Genomic DNA, 21,052 nt, shown 5'->3' on the forward strand with positions numbered 1-21,052 from the left:
TGTTCTTCCCTCTTAAATGAACAGTTTGGGCACAATCTCATGCTAGCTATTCTTTCATTTTCAATATAAAAATAAAACAAAATACCTTTATTAAAGCCTCTGCTCACATCCCAGTGTCACAGAAATACAATGTACACCTTTACAAAGTTATATCATATTTTTGATTTAAACATAAAAAAGACCCAACCTAATAGAATTTTTAAATGAAAAATTTAAGCTGCTTTCAGACAAGGTTAGATGAACTCCTTTCAGTATCTTGTATTGAGAAGGTAAGAGCTAATCAAGAAATTCCTTCTGTATTCACCTACAATACATTTCACTAAAATATGCAGCCAGGAGTAGTGAGTGCCCTTTAATACCAAAAGAAAAGGGTGGGAAAGCCTCCTTAATTAAATCTCTTCAGGGATCCTGGATTAACTGCAGCTCTGTTTAGTTTATAACCTCCCTGTAGAAAAATGTGCAGACCCAAGACAGCAAATATTGATCTAAATGGAGATGCAGGGAAAAGGCCCTGTTGTCTTTTTATTTCCACTTGGCACAGTTTTTAGTTCTGATTCATTTTTGGTTACAAAGGATGAAAATCTAAATCCTTCTCTACTCCCTTTCACGCTGTGTGAAAATATTGAACCAGGACTCAGCAAACTGGATGCAGCTACTGGTGAAGAGAAGAGCACATAAAGCTGCCCTACAGAGGATTGTGGGACCAGCCCTGAAACCAGTGCCAAGGTTTCAGCTGTCACTCCCTTTGTCACAGTCACCAGGGATTGCAGTAAGTCTTCAATCTAGCCTAGTCCAGTAAAATGTGGGGAACAGTGGGACAGAGTTACGCCATGGTGCCACAACCAGGGAAATTTTGGCATTACCCCCCATTTGCTTCAACCACTGCAAGCATAAGTAATTGTCCTGTGGAGCAAGTGCTCTGCTGCCACTTACCAGAAGAGTTGCATTTCCTGATAAACAGTCTCCCTAAGCATGGAATGAGTTTTACTTTACAAAAATCAGGTGATTTTTGAAGAGAGAAATGACTGTGTAAAGATGCCAGCAGCTTAGCACTCAAACCTGCTCATGAGAATTTAGTTTTCCTTCATTCTAAATGTAATTGCATGTTTGTAATAGGTGACATTTCTGTGCATCCTGTCCTGATTTAAACATCGATTTGTTCAGCAGCAAAGTCCAAGTGCAAATGGAGATGTGTGGAGCCATGTGCTTCTCTTTCTGCACAGTGCAGCTCCAGCAGGTCGAGGTTGTTTGTGATTGTGCATAAACTGCTCAACTTCAGACCCCAGGGGACAAGAGCAACCTGGGCACTCACAAAAGGCATCTTCTGCTGATAACTTGAGGCCATGCAGTAGCATGGGCTGTGGCTCAGACCACAGTCTGTACTTAAGGAAGGGAAATAAAGAATCTTGACACAAGAGAAATCAAGAGAATATGTATTTCTGGAAACAGGAAGGTTAGGGAAGAGAGTGGGGAAGGAAAAAAGTTTGGAATTGGGATTTACTGTTTTGTAAACAGTTTGCACCAAAACCACAGTTCTTGCCTGAAGACTCACTGCAACCTGTAGAAGCCCAATAGCTGTAAGAAATTTATCTACCAATTTGTGTTCCCTGCAGGGGATGCCATTCATCTCTAATTGATTAGCACAGATTTGAGAATGCATGAGAATCACCTTGAAATAATATATATGTCCAATATATAGACTGGAGGACAGAGTTTACAATTATAATTTTTTAGAAATTCTTGTTTCTCTTCTGTGTGCTTTGCAGCAAACTGGACCACTATGATCGCCCTTGGTAAATAGGAATTCTGCTTTTCTTCTCTGAGCTCAGCAGCAGAGGCATCTGAAGGAGCCCTTTCTGCCTGGGTGAAATAACTTCCTTGTCTCATTGCCTAAGTTCACAACTGAACTGAGATGCATCAAAGTCAGGTCAAGGAATCAGAAATAAGGAAAATGCAGAAGCTTGGACAGCAGAAGTCAATTTTCTCAGGCTGCTGCCTTTTTTTCTCCCCATTTGTTTCAGGTTTCCATGAGTGTATTGAATAGACAAAAGAAAGAAAGGAAATAAATTTTAAAAATGTACACAACCCAAAGATTGGAAATATATCCATAAATTCTACACCCAAGCAGATGCCTCAGGTATTTCAGTACCTGTAGTAACAGACTAGTCCTTGTTTCTAATGTTGATTTTGCCTGTCTTGCCCAAAACAGTAAGTAAATAGTAAGTCAAATAGTTTCAGTACTTTTTTAATTAGATGCAGTTAAAAAGCAATTTTTTCTCTGCTTCTTTTTGTGATTCAGAAGTGTCCTTCCTGTCTTTTTATCAATGCTATTTTGACATGGGATTTATTAATTGTTACATCTTTTTAAATCAGATTGCCTGGGGAGATTCTCATGGGCCATTTTGTGACCTAGGAGTAGTGTTTACTGCAGGTTTATAACAAATTCAACTGAAACAGACCCTTGTCCCTGTGTTCTGTTGGTGAAGTAGTGATATAAACAGAAAGCCAATGTTTCTGGAGGTTAATTGTACAGTATGCCACCCAACTGCAGTTTATTTTCAGGATTCAGAGTAAGTATGATCTACTAAGAGTTTGGGCTGGCTGGAGTGCATCACTTTTCCACATCCAGGTACATCTTGCTGGGCATAGTCACTGCCTGAATCTGGAATGTGATCTGTGCTGTTCATGATGCATTCCACTTGTTTAAGCTTTGCATAAAGCTATACAGGATGGATAATAAAACATCTGTCCATGTGTAAATGTTTCACTTTTCAGGATGACCTGAAGGATGATGTGTGAGACAGTCTGCTCACTGCTAGAGGGGCACGGCTGTTTATTATTGGATGTCCTGCACCATTATGGAATGCAAAGCAAACACCTGTGTGTACACTCACACACACATGTACGAAAGAATGAATGATTATGATAAATGGCTGCCTAACAGGTATCTTTATAATGCAGAAATAGCAACCATTTTACCAGGTGAAATCAATTTTCTGTGCTTGCATCTTCTTTGCTCTTCTTGGGCTCTTTTTTTCTGCAGAAAGTATGCAATGAAATAATTAGCAACAAAGCACTGTGTCTTAAAGAAAACAGAAATAAATCCAGGCTAGGGCTGATATTCTTCAGGATTTAGAGTCTTGCACTTCTCCTGTATCCAAGGTACTTGCTTTGCTCCTCTCAAAAAAACACCTCTCTGGCAAGAGAAGTGTAAGTGCTCCTCAGGGGAAAGGTGAGAGCGTTGCTGTTCTCTCAGGGATGGGTGCATTTTTCTGTCAACTCATTTCAATCTGTCATTTACTAATCTACATCTGATGTGAAGAGAAAGGCGTAGACCAAAACCATGACTTGGGGAATGTGGGTGTTTGATTTGGCAAAGCAGAAGAGTTGTTCAGAAACTGTACTCAGAGATGCTTCCTCAGGAAAAAGGAAAGGAAAGGAAAGGAAAGGAAAGGAAAGGAAAGGAAAGGAAAGGAAAGGAAAGGAAAGGAAAGGAAAGGAAAGGAAAGGAAAGGAAAGGAAAGGAAAGGAAAGGAAAGGAAAGGAAAGGAAAGGAAAGGAAAGGAAAGGAAAGGAAAGGATTAAAAAAAAAGTCTCAGTCAACATAAGTACAATGGTAGCATTCATTTGGTTAGTATAGAATTAAGTAGTGGCTCACCAGTATGTGCTGGCAGATAAATTTCCTGTATTTTTAGTTGTAAGGAAATAATACCATGATTCAGCAATGCAGAAACCCAGAGAAACCCAGGGAGGAAAGGAGCTGATTGTCCTTAACAAGGGAGTGCAGATGGGACATGTACCTGGTGCCCTCATTCCCAAGAACCTGTCACAGATGAGGCTGACAGAGGACGTGTGACAGAGTGCCAGGCAAAGCCAGAGTACCCTGACCCCCTCCCAAGGATTAATGGTCTCTTGGTGCACCACAGATACAAATCAGTACCAGACACAATTCTACCTGAACATAGTCTAAGTTAATCCTGACATATTTTTGAAAATATTTCTGGTTTTTTTGAATCGTTCTAACGAACTTTTTTGTTGGAAGGGCATTTCACAATATGAAGCCTCCACTCTGTGTATTGTAGGTCTCTTAGTTTGTTTAGACCAATACTCTTATTTATACTTATTTATTAATCAAGAGGCCTGACAAGCTGCTTCAAATGAAGCTGCTGCTGATTCAGTAGTTTGGTAGGAGAGTCATCTGAGGATTAGATTCTATAAACAGCCTTTATGAAAAGATTTATTTTTTGTCAATTAATTGGCCGGGAGAATTTTGTCATTTCAATCTGTCATTGTTGAATTTTACTTTACTGCAATATTTTGAAATTAAGTCAAAAAGGAAAAGTGTCTATCTAATGCTTTTGGCAAGCTCTCTGTTAATTAATAGCCTTTTGAAGTACTAAATTTCCTTGGTTTTTATCTTAATTAACACTCTTAATTGACCTTCTGTGATCTCTAGTTTCTCCCAAAAGAATTAAAAAATAGACTTCTCAGTTCTTTTCTGCAATCAGATTGACATGCAGTTGCTTGTGTAGACATCTTCTCTGGCTTCACAAATGCTTTTTTCATTTTTATTTTTTACCCCTGAAGTCCCCACTGGAAATTACAGTCCATTGAACCATAGAGCTAAAATTGATTGTGCACATAAAAAATCCTGGAACAATTGAATGAAGAAAAGAACTTCCTGGAATTCTGTGCTAAAATCAGAACTCAAGTGACAACAAAACTTTTTCTCGATTTGAACTCACCTGCCCTGGATCACCAAGAAAATATTTTATGTTCTTCCATTTACCCCCAATGACAGAAAAAATGAGTTTTTCCTTCATTTAGCCTACATCAAAGCACGGTTATAGATGTCAAAGAAGATAAATTTCAGTTGCCAACCTTTTTAGGGTGCATTCTCTACTCCATCTTCTTTATATCAATTTCTTTTTGGGAAATAGTGGAAAGTTAAAGCTGAAGAGCCCTATCTAATTGCTTTTATTTTAAATTATTTTTTAATTAAAGCTTTATGTGTCACATATTACAACCCTAGCAATCCTAAAAATGCTTTTTACTATTTTCTTCTGAAATATAGAATGCAAGTCTCTTTTGTAACATGTTGTGAGAAACTGTAGTCAGTTGTTTCTGCTGGAGTTTATGGAAGGCATTACTAAAAATGCAAATTCTATGTTTTGAGACTTCAAACTTTCGAGTAACTATTAATCATGGAGCTTACTTTTATATTCTGAGATTAAATAATGACATTTTAAGCACTTAAACCTTCACTAAGAGCAAGATAAGCAAGCATATACTTCGTTTCAAGCATTTTAACTAAGTTGATTCCTCTGGTCTTTTCATGTCCTTAATGTTCAGCATATGCCTATGTACTTTTCTGAAATGGTGGATGGTATTTAGCAGAGTGAATTACAACCAATAACTATCATTTGGTTAATCCTAATAAAGTAGAAAGTATGCAAAATAAGCTTTCATTTGCAAGGTAAATAAAGTAACTTTTTGTGAGCATTGCCTTTTTATTGCTGCATTCAGCTGTAAATCATGTCTTGAAAGCAAAGCCATCTTTTTAAAAGTGTATTTTGAAAAATAGTGCATTATTTTCTCCTGAGCTGTCGAGATAATTTCCTGTCCAGATCTGGTACCCCATTAATTTCATACTACTAAAAGAAGTCTCTCTGAGCTGTAGGAAAGAATTTGGTATTGCTGCACACACATACATCACAACAGATCTGCCTACGGTAGTTCTACAGATGATGATCAACAAACTCCTGTTTACCCTATTTTGGGATTAACATCCTCCTTCCCCCAGATTTGTGTGGTTACATAGTCTTATGCTACACATGAATGGAGGATTTTTTTATTTCCTATGTGTAAAATTTGAAATTTGAGTGCAATTACAGTGACAAGAGGAACTCTTTTTCTAATGAGTCTCAAAAACCCCTGACCAAGAAACATGTAGAACTCTCCTGTAGAGAGGGAAATTGAGTGCACAGTGTTAGCATAATAGCAAGGGTTGAGACATTGCTTTGTACTACAGTTTTATGGGATGATATTTTAAAAGGTATTTGGAGATTTATGACTTTTTAGGGATAGATAAAATTGTTTTCGCATTTCTAATATTGCTTTCATTAGAATCTTGAAAGTATGTTTATGGTATCAGATTGGATTCTAAGGTGTTACCAAATCATCCAGAATCTCCACTGCTTAAGTATATTCCCTTGTATCCCTGTGTATCTTCAGAGGAAAGAATGAGATGAATATAAGTGCTTTGGTTTAAAGTATGTAATCTGTATTCTGTCATGTACTTCATCTCCCAGGGAAGGTACCTGGGAACTCACTCTGCTGTTTTTATTTATCCTGCCAGTGCAGTATATAGATGAGAGGACTAAGGTCCAATGGTGTTAAAACAAGACATGAAATATTGATTAATTCTTTTTTTAAATTCCTTTTTCCTCCTGAGTATAGCAAATTTCAGATGCTACTGTCAATACAGTGCTCTCCAATAAACCTCCATTATCGGAAGGGTCCTGATCTTCATCGTGTTCTTATAAATGGTTATTATGATTCTAAAATGCTTTGAAAGCTCAAGGCCAGTGTTTTCCTGGTGCAGGAGCAGAAAGCAAGTTAGAAGCAATGCAGCCTTTTATCATGGCAGAATGTTATTTTGAAATAACATGAATTGGATTGGGAATTCTCCCTGCTAGACAGTAGCAGAACATTCTGGTTGAAGAGATGAAGATCCTATGGGGCAGATAAACAGCTGTACACTTCCATGGCTATAAAGGTGTCAAAAAAAGAAGCATAATTAGAGTTGGTATCCACCTAATGAAACATGGGTGTTTGACACCCTGCCTTTAGTTTCCACTTGTCATTCTTCAGACTAAGTTAACCCTTTATTTATTGTTTCCAGTATGATCTTTATAAAAGCAGCTGGGATAGCCAATGGAAAGGATATTTCAGGAAAGGCAGAGATAGAAGTTCACACCAGCTCACATATGAAGGATGACAGACATGGGCAAGGAAGTGAATATTTAGCTACTCTCAGTGTTTTTGGACTCAGATCTGGGAACTGAGGCAATTGTTTTTTGCTAAAAAACCCAAAGGTTTATTTAAACTGGAGTGTTCTGGAGTTTCTTTAGGAATGTAAAGCTCTTGGAGCTTTTCTACTATCCATAATAAAAGGTATTGCACAGAGAATGAATTTGAATCTCAGACCTGTATGTGCCAGGTAATTGTCATGATAAAGGTTGTACAACTACTTTTTCACCCATTGCCTTAAATAGTATTTAGTTCAGCTTGAGCAGGGAAGTAACACAGAATCTGTGCCAAAAGCCACTGATTGTTGTATTTATGCTGGAGGATGGAGGCAGGACACTGGAGTACATTCTTGCTCTGAACCAGGGAAAAACACCTGAGGTTGGTTCTTCTGTCTCACAGGGAACCTGGGACTTATAGGGTGGATAAATTGCTATAGGGTTTTTTTCCCCACATGAAAATTTTATTCCTACCCCAGGATGAAAACGTTTTCAGATTTTGTTGGTGGCAATAACTGATTTGTTATAGGCTTACTTGGGAGTTCTTTTACAGCAAAATTTAATTCTGTGCAAATGTTAGGCTGCTTTAACTTAGGATGGAGAACAGTCTGCTCCCTGCCATACCCAAAAGCGAAGAGCTTTCAGGTGTGGCAGAAAGCTCATATATTCCCTCCTCTAACTCACTATTAAGGTACCCTATTAAGATGGTTTTGTGAGTTTTGTGGTATCTTTCTTTGAAAACGAGGCTTTTAAAAATAATTTAAAGATAATTATTTTCACTGATTTCAGTCAAACTGAAAGCAATGCATGCACAAAGCTGGACTTTAACCCATTCATAAGCCACAAGGGCTGAGTGTACTCTCACTACTCATGAGGTTTGAATGCAGTGATGATGCCCAGGTCATCTGGGTAACTCCACTGACTCCCAGTCCCCCAATGGTAGCATTTGTGTGAGCAGAGCAAATAGGGTTTGGTTTGTGTTCAACAATGCATGTGTTTGCTCAGCCAACCAGTCTGTGAGCCAAATCCATACACAGGTCATTTTTCTCACTTGTGCAGGTAATACTTCTGGGCTGATTGAATATATCTAGTCATTTGAGCAAAGATTGTCAGTCTGGGCCCTATCCTCTTGTGGTTTTCTCTCTGCTACATTAGCTCGAAGAATGATAGCACAAAATTATATAAAGGGATGTGCACAGAATTTTGGTTTTAAGAACCTTATATTAGATGTTTTTGTACCAGAATATCCTTGGAAGTTTCATTACTGTGTGAATTTTCAGGTCAAGGATAGCCCACTGCAGATTAAGATTTTGCTTGCAGAAGATGGTGCTTACTCACATGCACACACCACAAATTCTAACAGTACTTTGTATTTTGGTAAATTTTATCTCATTTTACATACTCCACTAATTGCTATCTTTCAGATGTGAAAATAAATTATTTTCTGTTTTACTGGAGTTGCATTGTTTGACTTCAGATATTTAACGTGGTATTTTTTTCTGTGGACAATAGCTGGAGGCCCCAAGCTGGGAAGAATGAGGGCATATCTATAAATAATTCAAAGTAATTGTATGGTTTTGACAGATTGTCAAGCTGCTTAATGCCTTTTGTCCCAGGCAATAGATTGTATTTCTTTGATAAAGTGTTGATAATTTCTCATTGCAATTTGTTTTGTGTACGTTGTATTTTTACAGAGTCCAGTCAGGTTCATATCTCAGCACGGGTTGGTTCACCTTAATTTTGGCTATGGATGCCTGCTATGGAATTCACGTCTATGGGATGATAAATGACACCTACTGCAAGTAAGATCATAGAAAATTATTTTCGTGCATCTACAATTCTGATGTCTTGTCAAAATTTCACAATTGATTTTAATATCATAAATCCAAAAAACGGATCAGGCAGTAATTTCCCAGTGTTTTGCATTGATGTGACACTATTGTCAGCATATTCACTCCTGATATGGCATGTGCTGTTGATAAAATAAAAACATTTACAAACTCTAACATCAGATGTCATAAGGAACTATTTTTAATCAAAGATCTTACGCAGTTTCTGAATTAGTTGGAAACAAAGTATGCTCATATTCTTTTGATAAAATATACTTGCTTCCACTGCTAAAACAAATCTATAGAGGAAAAAACTAATATATTATATTCTGAATACCAAATACACCTGGAAGTAAAATAAAATGATTAGCCCAGGATAGTTACCTGAAATTACATTTCACCACCACTGAGCAACCTACTTGAACTTTCTAGGTTATATATGGCTTGTTTTGAGTAGTAGAGGTTTCTAATTAGATAATAAAACAAGTCCTGTGAGCTTTATCACCATAAACTGACATAAATTCCAACCAACTACTGTTGGTGACCTTACAGTGACAGTGGATTAATCCTATTGTCAGAAGTATAACTCTAAACACAATTTTTAAAAGTCCAAGTTAAATACTTTAATCTACTGTGTATGGTAGAAAAATATAAATTGAAACTATTCCTCATTCATTCAGAAAAGCAGGAAATGTCATGTACAATTTATGGTTCTGGTACATACACGCCTATTCTCCTGTACCTAAGCTGGCCCAAGTCCTGCATGTAGCCAGTCCAGAGAGTCATGAGCTCCTAAAGTCAAGCCTTTGTGTAGATTCTCATTCCACATTCTGTGTCGCTCCAGTGTGAGAGTCATTCCTGGCAGAACCTAAAAAATGTCACAAACAACGGAATTTGAGTCACAGCTGTTTAATTAGGATATCTTAATGTTAGAGGCTGACTTTTTAGAACTTGCAGATCTCACTGATTGAGTCATCCAGATGGAATAAACAGAATGAACATATGTTGTTCTTTGTTTGTGAAAACACGCAGTAGGCACCCTGGGATGAGGGTGACAGGACTAAGGTTGTCCTCAGAGAGCTCAGCCAAGCTGGCATTGCAGAGCCCTGATGTAAAACCTGTCAACAGCGTGATAGCACTGTTGGCAGCAGAGAAGGCTGTCTCCTAAAAGCTGTGATTCTGATTGGATTACCTACTTATATTGGATGTTACTCTTATAACTGCCTTATTCAAGAACAAGTTTCAACAGCTGGGACTATCCAGTGAGAAGACTTTGCTCAGGGAAGGAGCCTTGTGGGCTGAGTTATCACAGGTTAAACAAAATGTGCAGTGCCTGTAAGAGCCAGCCCATTGGTTTTGTACTGACTGACAACATCGGTGTATGCTGAGAGATACAATGAGCTTCTTCTTCCTTAGGAAAATTCCTAGGAACCATGATGTATGAAAGCCCTTACAGTTTAGCAAAGGAGTTCAAACACTGATACACAGAAAGGATTTCAGATCATTCATAGAATTGTTTAGGCTGGGAAACACCTTTAAGATCATGGAGTTCAATTGTTAACCCAGCACTGCCAAGTCTGCAGTAAACTGTGTCCCAAGTGCCACGTTTGCACATCTTTTAAATACATCCAGGGCTTGTGAGTCAACCACTTCCCTGGGCAGCCTGTTCCAGTGCTTGACAACCCTTTAGGTGAAGAAATTTTTCCAAATATCCAGTCTAAACCTCCCATGGTGCAGCTTGAGGCAATTTCCTCATGTCCTGTCACTTGTTCCTTGGGAGAAGAGACCGATCCTCTCCTCATTACAACCCCCCTTCAAGCAGTTGTAAAGAGTGATAAGGTCACTCCTGAGCCTCCTTTTCTCCAGGATGAACACCTCCAGCTCCCTCAGTCATTCTGCATGGGAGGTGTGCTCCAGACCCTTCACCAGCTCCACTGTCCTTCTCTGGACTCACTCCAGCACCTCTGTGTCTGTCTTGTAGTGAGAGGTACAAAACTGAACACAGGATTTGAGGTGTGGCCTCACCAATGCTGAGAACAGGGCACAATCACTGCCCTGGTCCTGCTGGCCACACTATCACTGATCCAAGCCAGGATGCTTGTATCTTGTATTCAGGTGTATTATATATTTATGTTTTTCTTGAAAATAGTACTTAAGTTTATCTTTTTTCTCCCTAGGTCAGAAGGCTTTCGTAAAGTTCCCTACCACTATTATGAGCCAGGAAGAGATGAGTGTGAGGAATACTTTCTCCATGAGAATGCTCCATATGGAGGCCACAGGTTTATCACGGAAAAGAAAGTATTTGCTAAGTGGGCCAAGAAGCACACAATAATATTTACACATCCCAACTGGACGGTGTCTTGATACTGGTTTACTTAACTCTCCCTTAACAGCATATTACAAAAATGTCTCAGTTTACAATAGTTTTGCTTACATCTGGCTGGCCTTTCTCAGCCTAGGTAACACTAACTAAAAACCAGAAGACAAAGAGGGTGGTGGTTCAGCTGTTAAGCAAAATTAATCATCTGTGGAAGGCAGACACATTGTTTGTTATTTCTTAGGGTTTTAATCCACACTATGCACTTTATACTTTAACTGGATTTTACTTCAAGGCAGGAGCAGTTAAAGACAGATGAGATTCCTGTATATACAGGTGCACACAGAGAACATGGTGGTCCTTTGAAAATTGTCCATCATCTCAGATATTTAAAAATTATTACTTGTAGCTCATTTGCTGTACTGAACACTAGTTCCATTTGTGGTATCAGTAGAAATTTTCTACAAGACAAATGTGAGGAAAAATACAAAATACTGACCTCCAAGGTCCATGAGTGAGTAAAATTTAAAAAACACCTGAATATATTGATACACAATATATTGTGGGCACTTGCATATATGGTGAAATTAGAGATGAGCTAAGCATGGTTCTTGAACTGTACCCAACTCTTGAATGAGAAGATATTACTTACTCAAGACTCCTGATTAATTCATAACTTCTGAAATGCAGATTCCTTCCACCCTGGTCAGTCTGCACCATCTGGGACTATGTAGTTTGTGCTTTTTGAAGCTATTGTCCCACAGTTCAGCTCCAGCAGAATGGAATTTGGCAAAGATTGGTTTTTGCAGCCCATGATGAACCTTTGGCTGTTGTACCAAGCCTGCTGTCATTGCCCAAGCTGGTGAGTGCAAGATTGTCTCATGAATATCTCCATTTACTCCAGCTGTGCATTTGACTGGCTCCAACATCCAAATAACAGTATTTTGACAGTATTTCCCATGGACCTATCATAATTTATTTTAGATCTCCCGTTTCTCCATCTTTAAAAACAAGGATAGTGTCTATCTACCTCACAAGAGAGTTGTGAGGACTAATTTAATTTAATTTAAAGCACTTTCCTGATGCAGAATGCTCCAAATCATTTATTCTTAACACAAAAACAATGGTACCTGTCATTTACTCTTGTCTGTTGGGTATTTGAAGAAAGTGACAGTGTGTCTGACTCTGACGGCAAATTGTTCTGTGCATCCGCTTTCCTACTGAGGGTAATTTATAATACTGAGTTCTATCAGTTTGCATTGCTTCAGATGAAGTTGAAAGAACTCCCCATCTCACAGTACTATCTGCACATTAAAAGGCAGTTCAAGAATCTTAAAATATACTCATCTCTAGTTTAAGTATGTATTTCCAAGCTTACTGTCATGGAAAGTTTTCAACTGCAGCAGACTCATTTGTCATATGACCGTAATTCAACTATACATGTGAGTTTTATTTAAACTGTATTTAAACTAATGCTTTAAGTTTAGAATGTGTCTTATGAATATTTTAACATCTGGAATATCAGATTCAACACTGTAATAGCCAATACTGTGAACACTTGAAGGAAATACATGTGGAACATGTCACACAGGGTTTACTCACTCTACTTAAACATTAACCAACAGGAAACTTTGTATGCTTTTGTAAATCAAGAAAAGGGGAAAGTAAAAAGCTATTTTTACATGTAAGTATTTGTATACTGACTATTTCCTATTGTATATTTGTATATATAAATCTATATTTTATATGTTCATTGCATAAACATTCTCTCATCAACAGCTCCAACTCATAGGGTGGGGAGGAAATCTCTTCACCAGTATTCCTCCTCCTGATCATTGTTTTCTTGTTCCTGTTGGTAGGTGATTCTAGGATATCAACTCTGTTGCCCCTTCTGTTTTCTATCATAAATGCAGCTCTCTGGTTTTATTTTTTAATATAGCTCAGCTTTCACTGCTTACTTTAGTACTCTACCTATTCATTCTGGTTGTCAGACAAAGACTGGGGCCATACTTATGATCTTGGATAAACATCTATATTCAAACACAGGCTTTGTCCCAGGTTTCTGGCATGACTTTATGTCTTACTTTCCTGTTTCAAAAAGGAGAGCAATAGTATTTTCCTACAGCCTTTCTTGACTGACATTCTTGAAAGCTGTTGAGATGAGTATTCCCATTTTCAACTTATTTGTATAATACTTTGAAGAAAAGGTGCCCAAATTGTCTAAAAATTACAGGCAATGCTGTGATATACAAGTAATTAAATGTGCCCGTTTTTTCACTTGTAGGCTGATACAACATGGGAGGAAATCAAAAGGGGGGAAAGGGTCATGGTTGGATGAAGAGCTGTAGTAACAAAACCAGATTTATCACCATATGCATGTTTTCAGTTCAGATGGATGGCTAGATATATGGAAAGCTAATAAAAAACTGTAAGGTGGGATTTGAAAACTGTAGGACATGAAGAATCAGAGAGAATTCCACACATATTTTACAGGGTAGCCTGGGAAATCCTATAATTCCCTTGAGGGAAGAGGAACTGAAAAGAAGGACATCAGGCAATTGAACTTCAATTTAGAAGGTTTATGGGTTAATAGAAAACTGCTCTGAAAGTGTTACACATGAAAATTGTTTGGGCTGGACAGACTTACATGGAAGTGTCCTCATGAAGTAGAATGTTTCTCCCCCCTAGTGAACATAAGGATTCTGCCTGAGTTGTGTTCACCTGCAAGGTGGTTTTTAAGCCTGAGAAAGTTTTTAAGATAATTAATAGTTGCCAATTCAGCATAAACGTGTTGTAAAATATGTGCTTCATTCTGAAGTTCTTTGAAGGGTGCTTGCATGCTGCATGAAACACTATCACAAAGGATAGGTAAGAAAAATACAACTCTAAGAACATCTAAATGCACACAAAATTGAGGACACAATTAGAGTTCAGGTGTCACAGAGCAAAGAAAAAGTGTTGCTCTCTGCCTGGATTTGCACTGAGAGCAGATCCACTTTAGAAACATTGCAGAAGGCTTCATTCATACTAGAGGAAATGAACATCAGTTTTCTTATTTAAATGAGCCTGTCTTTAGTATAAGTTAAATGCCTATTTGCATGATTTTTATTATATGAGTAAGTAACTGTGACCACTGTGTTAAAGATGATTCTACAAAGAAATTACTTGGTTGAGATCTGTTAAAAGCCAGCTTTGCTACTAAAGAAAGAATGTCAGTACTTGGATGCGTATAAGGGATCGTGGTCGTTCACCTTCTGAGAGCAGTGAAGAAATCAGATGAGAATCACTTATTAATTCTTTGAGATAAAACTACTACAGTTTACCTGAATGTAATCATATCCTAATTGCTTATTCATTCAAGCAGTCCTATTTTAATCAACTATTCATGAGTATAAAACAAGCAGGGAGTTTACCTGAGGTTTTCAAAATGCATTTTCACATTGCTGCTAATAGAGGAATGCTCAAAAATAGTTTGGCCCTTTTTTTTGCCATCAGTGAGCTGAGTAGTCATCAAAAGTTTCTTTTAAAATGTAGGAGGAATTTAAACTTTTTTTAAAAAATAGGGAAAAAAGGCATAAATGGCTTGGTTTTAATAAACATTTTAAATTTTAATATACTTTATGTTGCATTACCTTCTGACTTTTGGTTTTCAAAATAGAAATTTTAAATAGGAGCAGAAATTTTCATTAAAAAAATATCTTTTTGACTGGCTAATTACTGTTCATAGATAATTGACTGACTAAAATACAAGTGTTGTTTTTTCTTTCGAAACTGACATAACAGACATCATTCCAACCTTTTCATCCCAATTAGATGTCCAGATCACATCCTTCTGCTTATACCAAGGCCTCTTCTCAAAAAGAAAAAAATTAGTTTATATATCCAGCCAAATTCCCTTTCCATCTGGGCTGGGAGGCTCCATCTGCAGACTGCTCCTATCAGTTACGTCAGTAAATGGGAAGGACTGATGGAGAGCTCTACTTAGGAGCAGATGGTGTTCCAACTTCTAAAAAATGCCCCTAAAGTGCTTTAGGCAAGGAGTACCCGTTGATCTCTCTTGGAAATACTTTACTAAAGTGTTCAGTTTCTTCAAATGCCTTTAGCTCCTGTGTAGAATAATTTTCCTACTCTCTCTATTAGGAATTATCATCAATGGGAAAGCATGTCCTTTACAGAAAAAAATGGAGGCAAATTCTCTGTTGTTAAATATTTCCACATAAACACCACCAGGGGTGAAGAAGTCAGCCTGACACAAATTACCTGAAGGTAATTTAGGATTAGGAATCTCTGAGGACTCAATTCAAAACTAATGAAAGTGGCTTTGGAATACAGCACCTATGCCAGTAAAATCTTTGCACTCCTGGGTGCTAAGGTAAGCAGTGTTTTGTCTGGGAAGTACCATGTGCACATAATGCTTTGCAGAATTAATAAAGAGAAGCCCATCCAACTCTTGGAGGGCTGATGCTGATGGTCTTCCATTATTCACCTGCTTGTGGGCTGGACTGAAGTAGGACCCCACACAAAGATAGCTGTCAGCACAGATGCTCAACCAGCAGACATGTCCAGGTAAGTAAGAATTAAAGAAGTAATGCCTAGTGAATTATAGCTGGATGATGGTCTAAGTAAATAATCAGAACCACTTTACATATTGATGGTTATAATTTGCTATCTTTTTTTCTGCATATATGTCAAAAATAGTGTGTCTTTAGTTGTGTTCAGGCCAGCCTGGGGTTTGTTCATGATGATTCTTCGGGTACCCACAAGAGTGAACCTTGGTGTTGATATCACACAGGAGCTGTCTGTGGCCATTGTGATGTACTGTGAACAACAGTCATGTATTTACTAAAAAAAGTCCTGGTTTTCCTGACTGTATTTAGTTCCTTTGGGGAGGAACTGTTTCATTTTCAATAGATGTGTGTCATTGTGTTCCTTCTTTCCTGAGAGGATGCACAGGAATGAAACTTAACCATAGAGGAGTGAAGCCAGCCACCAAATTCATACATATTTTTCTGGCTATTGCTGTGATGTATATAGACAAAGTCATAGGGAAGGGGAAGCTTTTTGTAAACCTTGTCTGGCATAATCTACAGAAGTCTTGTGTGTCTATTCTGGAGTAGAGTCTCCTAGGCAAAGCCTCTAAAAGAGGCTGAAGGAGAAAGAAAAGGTCTTTCTCTGTTGAAGGACAGGACTTCTGTGGAAGCCATACTAATGTGTGACACATCTGGGCCTGCCCCCCCCAGCGTTTGTAAGTCCCCACCCAGCTGCAGCTTTGGGCCCTTTCCAGCCCCACTGGAGAAGAATTCTCCATCTGACTTACACAGCCTGTGATCCACACAGAGCCTGCCCATCCTCCCCTTCTGTGGATCAGGAAAGTGCTGAATCTGCCCTGGGGGTGCAGTGTCACAGCATGGACACACTTTCCTGTCAGAAACGTGATTTGCTTGGGGCACAGTCTCACCTCAGGTGCTGAACTCAGTTTCTTGGACTATGATAGGAAAGATATCACTGGGTTTTGTTATTGTGTCACAAAGAGTTACTATTTTATGGAAGTCTTAAACAGCTGAGTTCATGTCTTTTTTTGCATTGCTTACTGCAATTTCTGGGAATTCCTCAAAATATGCAGCTGTCAACATCTGCCACTGCTGTTCTAATTTACTGGAAAGAGACTATAAACTTGAACTAATGCATGTTCTTACCATGTATTATGCATGATAGCATGTTACACATCTTATTCTCCATTATAATAAATAATGTAAGTTTTGTGTAAGCTTAGTTCAAGCAGCAGGACTTTGTACTTTTTCTTTCTCTCGTATCATGTGTTGCCCAGAGCACTTTAGTAAGTGCCATTAGCAGCTGGCAGCAAATAAACTGTTGAAACCAGTCAGGAAATAATTACTAAATTTGACATTTTTCACTGAAATATCAGAAATAGTTCAGCTTGCTTTTGTGAACCTACTCTGGCATTCACAATCACAATTCTATGTTCTTTTCTAAGGAAATCTCACATCCCGAGTGTAACCTGGGAATGACATTTTTGACACAGATGTTAAGAGGTTAGGAGAGCAATGATCCCAAAGTTTTTATATTTACGGGAGTATCTTTTTAATGGGAATTGAACATGCAGAAAATTGGCTGAGATGCCTGCAGAGCTTTTCATAATTTTACTACTGAAAATAGTATTTCTGATGGTAGAAGGAAAAACAAATTGTGTGCCCACTGCTCTTTTGGCTGATCACCTGTGCCCTCCTCATATACAGACACACTCACACACATCTGCAAACACAATGAGTGTCTGTAGGGAAGGTGCCTTTTTTATCAGGTAGGGGCAAGTAAGAACAACTAAGAGTAATCTACATGGTAAATACAGCTTATAGTACTTGATGATTAATGTTTATTCTGTGTATTTCCAAAGCCTGTGTCTATGTTAGCAAAGAATTAGATTAGCTGGATAGGATCTGTAGCCTGAAACTGTTGGTGCTTAAGGACCTGATCTCCACACATATACCTAGTTTGATCCCAGGGGCTGAATGCCACTGGTGATTGGAGCACATCCTTTGTTTCCATCCAAAAGGAATCTGGTGCACATCCTAGTGAACACTCCATCATGCAAACTAAAGTTCATTAAGTGAGGCCACTATACTGGACTGTCCCACAAGAAAGTAGAATTCCTGCTAGACCATCTTATAACTCAGGCTTTGCATGGGTATTTTTTTCCATGGGTATTTTTCTTTTGAATTTGAGATCTGATTCCTCCTGTCAGATCATGGGAATCAAGGGCTCCTGATTCTTCCTAAATTTACCATCCAAATGTGCTCCATAAGTCAGGAGTGTGATATAGGACAAAGTGATCCAGCATGGGTACAGCATGGTAAGTGCTTTGTTTGATGAAGAGTTAATGTGATTCTGCTCGTGGATGTAATTTTATCTGGAACATGCTGGGTGCTTGCTAATGCATGCATTGTTTTTATATACTGCAAGACACATAAAATTCCCTTTATCATTTTCCCGGGGTAATTTTGTTCTTGTGGCCTTCCAGTTGTATCTGTATATGTGTGCATATATGCATTTATATACAGTGTGCAAGCATTCTTCTGTTCTTAGACAGTTGCTACTATATGCTGCTAACATAAACTTTTTTAGGTGGTTCATGTTACACAATTTATTACTTGTATTCTTTGGTTGCCTTTTTGTGATGCTGACAAGTGTGTATTGATAGCAGATACCACTGTAGACTAAGAAAACTTTCATACTATTTATACTTACTTTGTATGTTAAGCCATGTGTTTTCTTGCTATATGTTACTTAGTTTTTGCTCCCATTTGGAGAATGTGCTTCTATGTATTTGCAAAATTGTGCCTGGATTATTTTAAAACATGAATAAATGTATACAATTTTCCAATTGTCTGATATAATTTATGCATGATTTTGTGCAAAATACTTTTATTCTTGTTTATGTATACGCCACTATAATGATATCTGACAGTTCACTGAACTCAAGGAAACAAAGGTCTTTTTTCTCATAGGTGTTATAAATCAGCTGCACACACTTTAAAGACATTTTAAGGCATCTTCCCTAAAAATATTCAGTAATGTTGGGTAAACTCAGCCACAAAACCTACACTTACAATAACTCATTATTTTATTTCTGTGTGTTAAAACACATTGCAGGCACAAATGCACTTTGTGGGAAAGGCCCATTGGATCCTGGTCATAAAGGGCACATCCTTGCCAGAGCATGGCAGTCTTGGGGGTGAAGCCACTGAAACCCCAGGAGTGGACATGAGCACATGCTTGAGAGAGTGTAAATTTGAAGGGCTGGGGGAGAGATCACATTTCAGGAAAAGGTGCAAACCTCTACTTGCAACTGCAGTGTTGGCAAGAGTGTGAGGAGGACCTGCATAACTTTTGTTCCCCAGTGAACTCTGTGGTGCTAAGGGAGAAAGGGAACTGGAACTCATTCATCCTCTGGTCTCTAACTTTCCTATTTAAATGTTCCCAGCTAAGAGCATGATTAACAAGCAACAGCTTTGATCTGTAAATCTTAACTTGGTCTGTATGTGCTGAAATAAACATATGTAGAGTAGTAGTTGGGTTTGTGAAAAGACTGGAGATTCTGCATTTATCTGTCAGCACTGGCATAATGTAATGCAGCAGCTGTTACCACCTAATTCTGGGCCAGATTCTGGCATATACCACTTAGAACTGGGCTCTTTTGTCAGCTACCAGAGTAAGGGAAACGAAAAAAGTATTTCTGTGATAAGGATAAAACTAAATAAAGGGAAGAAATGCCTTTCACATGCTCAGCTATGAGGGTCCTTCAAGTCTGATATGCTGCCAAGGGGCTTGTTAAGAATTTGTGTGTTACTTTTTCAGGCATACTCTGCATAAACCGTAATGTTCACTTCAGAACTATTACAGTGTGAGCTCTGAATGCATATTAGTAGCATAATGTAATATGGATTCATTTCATCCTTTTTCCATGCAGGATGGTTGGATATATTACTCTTGAAGTACATCAAGACGTAATAGTAGTGACATGGGATGTGAACGTGAGTTTGACTGTCATAGGACCAGATAATCAAGTAAAAAATAGTTTAATTATTGAATATGCCCCTTTAGAGCTTTCAAATCTCCATAGAATAGCCAGCCTAAACTCCTGAAGCTTTTGCTCCTCTGGCTTTACATTTATTTACATTTAGATCTTATTTTATTAGTTTGCACCAGATCACCCATTAATGGTTGTCAACAGTCTCAGTGATATTTTCTTTTTATTACCAATTTCTTCCATAATGACTGAGTCTTCTGTGAACCTTTGTGTTCTCTTTCAAATTACAGATAAAATTGTGAACTAGTGTATGCCCAGAAAGCTATCCCAGCAGAATACCTGTTCTGTGATCATTCCCCATTTAAATTTCCATTTTGAAATGTCAGTTAACCAGTTTTCCATTCCTTTAATGTGAGACATGTCAATTTTGTATTATCATGTTTTCTTAACTCAAATGTCATGAATACCACATCAAATGTCATATGGAATCAAAGTGTATCAACAGTGTTGTCTTTCACTTGTGCTCACAATTGGAAAAAAAGCCAGCAAATGTGTTTGACAGTATCTGTTTTCCATATTGCACTTAGATTGGCATTTAGCATATTTCTCCTCTTTAATTAGTTAGTAATTGAGTCCCCTGTCAGCCATTCCATTACTTTACTCCAGATCAATTTCAAACTGACAGGACTGTAATTATCTAGGTCATTAAGTTTATCCTTCTTAAATATTAACACAACATACGTTTTCTTCCAGCTTTCTGGAACCTTCCCAATTGTTCCAAGACTTAGCAAAAAGCAGTAATAATAATTGAGATTCTGCAGTCAGCTCTTGAACAAATCTTGGATACAAATCATCTGAAGTTTCCTACACAAGTGTTTCTTACTTTTCTTACTTCAGTAGCTTCCATGTAATTTTTTCCTTTTTTTTTCTCCTTTGTTGTCTGGTAGTTTATCATCCTCATAGAGTATCATCAATTGTCTGTCTTTTCCTTAAATACTGAACACAAATACTTATTGAACACTTCTTTCTTGTCTTCATTACTCTTAAAAAATCTTGCACTTCAATCTGATAAAGAACTGGTACCATTGTCAGGGTTCCTAATGATTTTGAAAAATACTGTCCTTAATTCTCTGACCATAAATTTCCTCTTACAACTTGGCTACACTTACTGGAGGAATTATATATGTAATGCCTTATTTCTACTCTATATTCAGTGTTATTAACCTTCTTTTTTAATTTCATTGATTTACAATTAAGGAGAGATTTTCATTAACCCTTTAATCTAGATATTTTTTGAATAACTTTCTTCCCTGATTTTTCAGCTAATAAATGT

At 37.8% G+C, this 21,052-nt stretch overlaps 1 protein-coding gene across 3 annotated transcripts in view; it reads left to right on the forward strand.

Moving 5' to 3' along the window:
* ST6GALNAC3 (ST6 N-acetylgalactosaminide alpha-2,6-sialyltransferase 3) overlaps positions 1-11,806 on the forward strand; it is a 211,409-nt gene extending 199,603 nt beyond the window's left edge. For all 3 annotated transcript variants that reach the window (XM_083867972.1, XM_083867973.1, XM_083867975.1), the window contains 2 exons: positions 8,723-8,830; positions 11,035-11,806. In XM_083867972.1, the coding sequence (XP_083724098.1) occupies positions 8,723-8,830; positions 11,035-11,221 (295 nt within the window). In that variant the 3' untranslated portion in view covers positions 11,222-11,806. The remainder of the gene's footprint in view (positions 1-8,722; positions 8,831-11,034) is intronic.
* Positions 11,807-21,052: the final 9,246 nt, after the last annotated feature.

Source organism: Zosterops lateralis, assembly GCF_965231275.1.
Source record: "Zosterops lateralis genome assembly, chromosome: 9".
Classification (NCBI taxonomy): domain Eukaryota; kingdom Metazoa; phylum Chordata; class Aves; order Passeriformes; family Zosteropidae; genus Zosterops; species Zosterops lateralis.